At 45.4% G+C, this 9026-nt stretch overlaps 1 protein-coding gene across 1 annotated transcript; it reads right to left on the bottom strand.

The window, feature by feature from the left end:
• Positions 1 to 382: 382 nt before the first annotated feature.
• On the bottom strand, positions 383 to 9023 carry SLC19A2 (solute carrier family 19 (thiamine transporter), member 2; the record flags this gene model as incomplete). The annotated part of the gene is made up of 6 exons (XM_010081735.1): positions 383 to 500; positions 717 to 858; positions 1731 to 1923; positions 4823 to 5045; positions 8269 to 8874; positions 8979 to 9023. Coding segments are annotated over 6 exons (1327 nt in total), but the record flags the coding sequence as incomplete, so codon positions are not given.
• Between the last annotated feature and the right edge of the window lie 3 nt (positions 9024 to 9026).

Genomic DNA, 9026 nt, shown 5'->3' with positions numbered 1-9026 from the left:
ACTTCTGCCCTGCAGCAGTACCTCAGTGACTGAGTGTAGCAGTTGACTAGAAAAATCAAAGCTACCTTTTCAATGGCAGCCTCCAGATGCACAGCCGTAGACTAAAACCTCCCAAGGCTTTAATCCTTTGAGAAAACTTAGTTCTTTGCTGCACATGCCATATATGCAACAGAAGAACAAAGGCATTTTAGAAAGAAGATATTTGTTCTTACTTACGTAAGAGCTAATACATTTACCTTCTAAAATGTGCTACTAATATAGTATAAATATGAATCAAATACCATTAAGGTAATCTCCTTGGGAAGAAAAGGCAGAGATAAAAAAAACAGATCTATATCTTCATGTGTAGCCACTGAGTGTCTTCACTCGGTGCATGACTGACTTTCCAGAGATCTGCTTTGCCTCTGGTCTCGTCTTCTGTAAGCTCTTAAAATACTGTATATGCCACTGCCCAAGAACACCAGTGAGATGACCGCAAAGTAAGAGGCATAGACCATGAACTGCAGAGAAGGGGAAAGAAAATAAAAAAGTGATTAAACCAAGGAGTTACCAATTTTGTAAGAAGGTTAATTCATGAACTCCCTCTTCTAAAATATCAGGAAACTGATTATTTCTATGTCAGCAAACCTTTGACCCAGAAACAGGTAGCTGAGAAGCTTTACAGCTTGGTTTGCTTTCCTCCCTCCCACCAGTAAAGCTAAGAGAGTCTGTCATACCTGGGTGAAGATGTCCAACCCAAGCCCACTGGCATCCACAACAATCAAAGTGAGCAGAGTCTGAAGTGCTAAGGCAATGAAAGTATTGACGCCAAACACCAGGGCGTACCGCTCCACGCTGAGATTCGTAGCGATCTGGAACCTGGAAAGAAAGGGATGACCAGAAATACAAGGACAGGCAAAAAAAGCAAGAAAATGCAAGAACAGGAGGAACATCTCTGGATAAGAAGGCTGTGCAACCTGGTCCAGTATTTTCCACAGCTAAATTACCTCACACTGACAGCATCATCTAAATAGGATCATGAGAGACTAGCATAGAGGCTAGAGGAGACCCACAGAGACATCTAGAAGGCTGAAAATCACTTTGGGAGCTCTGTGGGTTTCAGTTTTACTGAGGTAGTGTTCCTGTCCAATGCAGCTAAAGGGCCTTGTCACCCAAAGATAAAACACACTCTGATCCCAAAGAACTGTTGGCAATCTCAAAGCACAAGCCTACTGCAGTGTGGTCCATAGCCTCCTGCATCCCTCTGACCAGAACTCCTTTTGCAGTTACCAGTTTCAGCATCTCCCCTTATATTGTCCTTGAGATATCTTGCAGCAATTATATATGTGTGGTTCAACAACAGCTGTGTTTTCCTCCGCAAAGTGACAAATAACATTGAAGTTTTCCTCCTTACAGATTAGGGACAGCTGACCCTACAACACAGGCAATGGATTGTCCTCTCCTCATCTGCTAACACTTCACTCCAGCCCTGTTTATGAAAAACATTCCCTGTGCAAGTAGCACTATCTAATATTTAGAAATTGTCACTTTAGTGTCAGAAGACTTTCAAGCTTGAGCAGGCTGCCAGACAAATATATCTCTGTGCCTCAGTTTCCAACCTGAATCACAACACAAACCCTTGCAACAGATTTCCAGATTCCTGGTAGGTGAGACTCTAGTTACACAGAAAATATACCAGCTTTCACACCAGCTGTAACCTTGAAAGGAATTTAGATGACAAAGATACTCACGTTGCTATTGTGATTAGCAGCATGTAGATAATTCTGAAGACAACGTATGATGCATAGCACACCCAGATGTTACGAACGGTGTCCATGATATATACAGCAGCAGCAATAAGAAACGAGAACAGGGCAAGTGCCACTTCACCCCACATCACCCAGGATGTTTTTATGTGACCCACAACAAACACTGCAACAGCTCCTGTGAGGAGAAGAAAAGCGTAACTGTTAGCTATTTCTATTGGAGCTATTTGGAGACTGTATATTAGGAGCTGTATAGCCCCTAATAGCAAAACATGATTGAAGTGGAGGACACTCGTGCACACCTTAGCACATGACCTCTCCCTCACCTGGAAACCTGCTGTAAACTCCCATTCACTTACAGGAACAAAAAAAATTTAAAAAAGTAGGTCAATGCTGCCTGCCTCTGCAGTCTCCTCCCTGGCTTCAGAAGCACAACAGCTCCAGGACTCAGACCACTTCCACTTAGCCCTCTGCACCCAACTGTAGCAGTGTTGTCAATTAGGCTACAGAGGAATGCAAACCAAGGTTCTCAAAAGCACTCAGCTAATTCTTACGTGATACTTTGGAGGGGCACAAGGGAGGAAGACACTACCCACTTTGATACATAGCTGTTAGAGCTCTCTCCCAGGAGAGAAACCTGTATTTGCTGTCCTCTTCATGCTGGGCTGCAAGAGTAAGAACAGGGGTCCAAACCCACATCTCCTGGGAGGCAGCCTCATTGCAAGCTACAATCACACACTGTTGATTGTACAAGAATAATTCTTTACAACCAGAACAGGTTTGTAACTCCTGCTGGATTTTTATGAAGGGGGAACAGGGAGAGAAGACAGATCACAAGATGGAAAGTGTGTGATATTTCATGCAACTCAATGAGCGAAGTGTTTCATGCACTATCACAGTTGTAACTACTGAGAAGCCCAAATACATATTACATTACAAGAAAATTACCATTCCAAGTAGGCCTTTTTCTGCAAACGACAGCATAATGACACTGCAGTAACAGCAAACTAGACAAACAGCATACTGACAAAAGGAGGTTTACTGGAGATCTCTGAAAAACAGGATTGTATTCAGCATTTGACCACTGTACAGAAGTGCTACAGTGCAGCATCCAAGCTCTTTGTAGCCCTTAGCTGGCCTGCTATCTTAGAAATCCTTCAAGCACATGAAGGCTCTCTGTGTACGAGCCTGCAACCCTGTCAGACCTGACAACAATCTTGCAGACTAGTGAAGAAGGTAGCTATGCCAAGAGAAAGGAATTTATTTCCCCCCTCTAAACTCTTCTTTCCAGTGCCTGCTGTGAAACTACCTGACTGACATTTTGCTCTTTGAATGTCTGGCTTCTCCAGTAGCAAAGCCTTGAGACATAAAAGCAGCTAAGTCCTAGAGACTCCTTTTTACTGTCTCAGCAATTCTGAAATTCGGGAACAGACATTCAACATCTCACTGGGGATCTCACGGCAACTCAAAGTTGTACTCCCCCTTATGTCTCAAGGTTGTATCAGCCTAACACCTAATTATGAAAACATAGAAAATCTGTATCCTGCAATTAGACACCTATTCAGTTATTTCACATCCCAACCTAGTAAAGGATTGCCAGAGATGCAGCTAAACACTCTGTAGACTTCATTAGAAAGACTACTATATCTTGCCTGGGACAGGAAGCTGACAGCCACATGAATCACCATGCTTGACTCAAACCCTTCTGCAGGGCAGCACAGGTACAGGTAGCGATGGCAACAGCATCTTACATGAAGGTTGCCAAACATTACTCATACACTTTCAGAAAACATAATCCAAAATCATTCAACCATTTCTAAGAACGATACGAAAGGAAAATAATAGCCAAAATGGGAAACTAAAAATTTCAGTTTTGTATGAGTTTAGTACCAACTACTTTTTCTTCCAACAGGTCCACTGTTCAGAGGCCTTTATTTAAAAGAAGGACCTTGATATCAAAGATGTTCATAATAAGGTTTGAAGAACACTTTGTCTCTTTTTTTCAAATCTGCCCACATCTAGCCACACTATGGGTCTTCTTTCCCTTGATACCGATTCTTCTCCTTCCTGGGACCAAGGCATGATGGTAGAGGAAGCTAAATCAAACACGAAATAAGAGCCACAGCATCATGATGGAGTGGAGGAACAGTGTATGACTCTATGCTATTAAAGTGCAGGTTTAGCACACCAAAGATGATTTAATAGCCAAAGCCTTCAGATCAAGTTGCCAACAGTTTCTAACTCAACAATGGGCGGTAGACCAGCTTTTAGAACGATAAAACAGTCACAGCTTCCCACTGAACTCCAAGAGCGGGATAAGCATGCCCAAGAAAGTACTAAGCCTTCCTCATCTGTGTACCTTGGTTTCTTTTGCCCCCAAGTAGGCAATGTCCACAGCGGACGGTGGAATGATGACTCCATCAAAGAAAAGGAATGTACTGCAGCAACACTTAGAGAGCCTCTGCAAAGTTAAGTTAGCTATATCAAAAAACTATTGTTCTAGTTCTGGTAACAGAACAGTATTAAACAACTTAAATATTTGTATTGACTGACCTACCTGGCCCTATCAAGTCAAGCAACTTCTTTCATCTGAATAGCTTTTCTGCTTAACAGTGCTGAAATGACTACATGGCGGCTCACTGCATGCTGCACTTGTACAGGAAACCTTCATATATTCCCTAGAGTGCTGGAGGGGAAGAAAGGAATAAACCCATAGGACTCTTAGTTTGACTGTGAGTGGTTAAGACGAGCATAACCCCACTGCCCTAGTGACAGCCAAGAACACCCAGACACATGCCTGGAGCCTTCTGCCAAATATTTCAGAACAAAGATTGACTTGGGAGGCTCCTTTAACCACCTACACAGTGGTGGATTACAAGAACCAGGACTGCATACAGCAACAAACTCAACACTGAGTACTGTACCTAAAGACTCACGTCACTAAAGATGCAGCCTGAATGTTGGGATGGTTGCCTCTAGGAGAGGCATGCATGGGGGAATGCAAGACCCTTCCAAACCGTGACCTTGAGGGACAAGGCATTTCTCACAGTAGAGCAGAAGCTATATCAGCAGCTTACCTAGCAGAGTCGAGGCCGCCTCCACAGCACCATTGTAGATCTCTGTGCTGTGAGAAGGTAGCACCATCTCCCACAAGCCCTGAGCATAGTTGATGACCTGGAAGTAGCCGCAGGTGGACAGTGCCCACCACACCGACCAGCAGAGCATGGTCTTGGAGGAGTAGCATTGCAGGAAGTCCTGCCAGAGATCTTTCAGCACCTTTCTAATGTCTACTTTCTGCTCCTGTATAGAGTGGAGAAGGAAGGGGAGAGAAATGTTAGTCCTTGTCTATACACACTTCACACTGCTCCACAAAGTTGCCATTTTCAAGTGGTCTGATCACCGGTGAGTGACAGTACCACTCTTGGACACAAACCCCCACAGAGTAATGAATGAAAAGCTTTCCCATGCCACAGTCCCAGCAGCTGGTCTCTGCCCTAACCAGGGCTGTCCCCTTATATGCAGAGGAAGGGTTCAGCCCCAAGCACCCCTCAGTCTCTGGTTCACTCATGCAGAGAGCAGAAACTGGTAGTTGTTACAAGTACTATGTGAGCAACTAACTGAAGGGTACCAGAGAGAAGAGACTCAGAAGAACAGGACACAAAATCCACTTTGATAAGGCAGGACCAGAAGCCAAGCATTCAAATCACAAAGGCAAAAGCATCACTGACACTCTTCATAAGTCGTGACCCAAATCCAATCAAATTTAGTAGTGTGGAGAACAAGAAAGCCACCAGATTAGTATTTTTTCCCCACAAACCAGTTAATTTTCTTTGTCAGTAGCATTCAGGGAATATAAATACTCAAAGAAGCAACCTCATCACACCACTCTCTACCACTGCTAGTGTTTGCCAAGGCTCTGAAGGTGAGAGACATTGCCTGGGGATCTGAAGGGAAACGGAAGGTCCTTCCACCAGACACTGCTATCACAAACAGCAGTTCCTGTACATACAAGTGCTTTGACAAATGCCATAAGATAAAAATGAAGCTTTCCCCTCCAAATCTTTCTAGAAAGAGCACAAAGAGGGCAGACCCATGAAGTGGTTTGAAAAAACTTATAAAATAGATCAGTTCCAGCAATGGGGAATGATGACACATGAAAATGTCTCTTTAAATACAGGCTGTCACAGACCTGCTCCTAACCACTGTATGCTGACAGCAGAGAAAACAAACATACCTTTACTTTGTAGACAGAGCTGCCAATTATGTTTGCTGCATACACACAGACAGAGTCTCTGTAGACAGGCAAGACCCTTCTCATGCAAGTCAGAGCAGTGATTACTTCATGTGAGACTGGGCAGAGCCCCCAAGGCCCACCCAGCATCTGACCCTTGAGCTTGGATTCCCTGCAGGGAAACTTACAGCACTATCACAGGACTGAGCTACTGCACATTGTGCCATTGCACATCCAATTTCAGAGCGGTTTCCAGTCAGCAGCAGCAGTGACTTTGGGCTCTTGGCTGTATGCCCTTTCCATGGGGTAATAGTACAGTATGTTCCTGGGAAAGACTATTTTCTGTGAGCAATAACACTCACTTTAAGGTGTTTCTACTAAAACCCCCCAAGACCATAGCCTAACTCTGTCCTGAACCTCATTTTTCCACCCCTTGAAGCATCACTGACTTCTGAGCATGTTCATTAAACACTACACAGTCCTGCTGGTGCTGGGCCAGCAGCAAAATGCTTGCTCCGCACGTGGACATCGCCCCTCCAAAGCCCAACAGAACAACTCCAGAAGATGTCAGCAAGCAGCAATGTGACTTTAGCAACCTAACTCCCACATAGAAGGTTTCACACAAAGCTCAAGTTTAGGGACAGGAAAAACAGGGAACTGTCACACATGCTACACAAACTGACTTGGCACATTCAACCCAAGCATGTGCCTGATAAGCCAGAAAGGCCCATCCGCTCTCCCACCACACCACCTGACAGTGCTTCTTCAGTACATCTATTCATACCAGCATTAATTTATACTCGTGAAATAAGGTTGCCATTACCTTAGTAAGGACTATCACCACACAGCAATGCTTCTCAGCTTTTAGCACCTTGTGTAACTAAACGCTGGAGAGTTCTGCAGGTATACTTGCTCCTTTTTTAAAATTTTCACCATTAGTTTGGAACCACCTTTGCTCTCACAGGATGGGAGTAAGACCAACAAACGAGACCCATAAGTGATATTAATACCTTAGCCATTACTGACACAGAATTTGTCCTAACAAATGCCCTTCAGCATGCAAGTATACCATGGTTAAAAATACTTCTGCTCACACAAGTCTGCACTGGATGGGGCAGGATTAGGACCCTGGAATGTTAATACCTTTAATTCCCAGCTGTAGCCAAAGGAAGCTGAAAGCAACCCCAGATGCTGCCTCCCCCAGTGCTAAGTAAAATACCCATTAGCTGACTAAACCAACAGCCGCACTTACCTTCTGGCTTCTTCTAAGAATGAGCACAACCTCCTCCTGACTGAGGGGCAAGGCTGACCTCTCCCCAGGACCCTGAACCTCCCTGCTGTGACAGGCTCTCCATACGTGTGCACTACCTGGAGCAGCACAACAGAGACCTGCCCAGCAAATAACTACACACATGCATCAGGCCTCAAACTGGAAGCTGCCTGCTCTCACCCCCTGGGACCCAGCGCATCCCACCACACAAGGGCACCTGCACACTTGTGTCCATACAAGTGAGTTTGTCAGAGGTTGTGTAGCCCCCAAAAGCCATGTCAGGGCACTACCTTGCTGCTCTCACGGGTTACATTAAGCTGTGATTATGCAAAGATGTTTTCTGTGATTTATTCGTATTGATTAGTTGTAGATGAACAGAATATCAGCCTGTAAGTGCTCTCAAGGAGCACCTCAGTTTCCTTCCTGGATCAGTTTCCTTCCAAGATCATACAATAAAACCCATTTACTACACAGCTTATTACTTACTGCATATCTTGCACAACAGTTGCAGTAACAAGTGTTTCCAAAACATGGGTGCAGGAAGAATTGCCTCTTTTCTGCAAGCCACGGGGTGCATCCAGAAGCACACACAGAATTTTAACACATACACAGTATTTAGAGCCACATTTTAGAGATGTCCCTTGCTTTGTACCGCTGAATGTCAATTTGATGCCCTGAGAATTTTAATCACAACATTGTGAAACATGCAGAACAACTTCAGAAAAACTAAGGAGCTGCCTACCATGCTCAATCAGCAAAAGGAAGCCAGGAATAAGTTTTCCTATGCCATAAATAAGGAATCTGGATAAGCAAAGGGATACTTTCTCCTATTGGATATTACATCTCTACTGATCTAGGTGTTCTTGCTCCGGCAGGGGGATTGGACTAGATGATCTTTCGAGGTCCCTTCCAATCTCTAACATTCTGTGATTCTGTGCTGTGCACATATATACACATATGCATGCATGACAAACACATCAGTACTGCATCTTCTATGTATATAAACCCAGGGCCTTCCTCACCTGTTTCTCTGCTGAGTGACCCTCCCCATTTAAGGGAACTTTTGTCTCATCCTCCCAGCCAGGCGCCATCTGCACGTTGGGATGATCCTGGACAGCTGACCCATTTTTACAGTCCATGACCTTCATTTCCCAACCAAGCTGCTGACTCGGGACATGGTGAAAGAAAAGGCTTTTTTTGGGCATTGGCAGGAACCACGCTGTGCCAAAGGCGATGGATATGCTGGTTAAGGAGATAACATTCAAGCTGAAGAGAGACCATCCTGACACCGACACGAGGACCTGCCCGGACACCGAGCCCACTGTGTAGCCCACCAGCGTGGCGCTCCGGCAGTAGCTGGTGACCTTCTGGTACAAGTTGACATCAACAACACTGTAGATGTAGGAGTAATAGGCTACATCGGTGGCGGTCCCCATCCCGTAGAAGAACTCGAGGAACTGGACAGCCCGCAGCCCCTGGGCGTACAGCAGCATGAACCAGGTAACGATGAGGCTCAGGCCCTGCAGCAGGACCACGGGCTTGTACCGCAGGTAGTCCGTGGCCAGGAAGACGGGGAACAACAGCGCCAGGTAGGAGTAAGTCCACACCGGGTAAATCTCGTTGAACACCTGGAGGGGAGGGGGAAAGCCCGTGGTAACCCGCAGTGCCCGCGCACTGCAAGGAAAACACAGACAGCTGGGGGTGGGGTGCGAGGTGCCCGGAGCCGCGGTACCTGGGTCTCGGAGAGCTGTTTGTGCGGCTCCAGCAGGTACCGGGTGAG

This window comes from Pterocles gutturalis, unplaced genomic scaffold (assembly GCF_000699245.1).
Source record: "Pterocles gutturalis isolate BGI_N339 unplaced genomic scaffold, ASM69924v1 scaffold45349, whole genome shotgun sequence".
Lineage (NCBI taxonomy): Eukaryota > Metazoa > Chordata > Aves > Pterocliformes > Pteroclidae > Pterocles > Pterocles gutturalis.
This window is presented reverse-complemented; position numbering and strand designations above follow the sequence as displayed.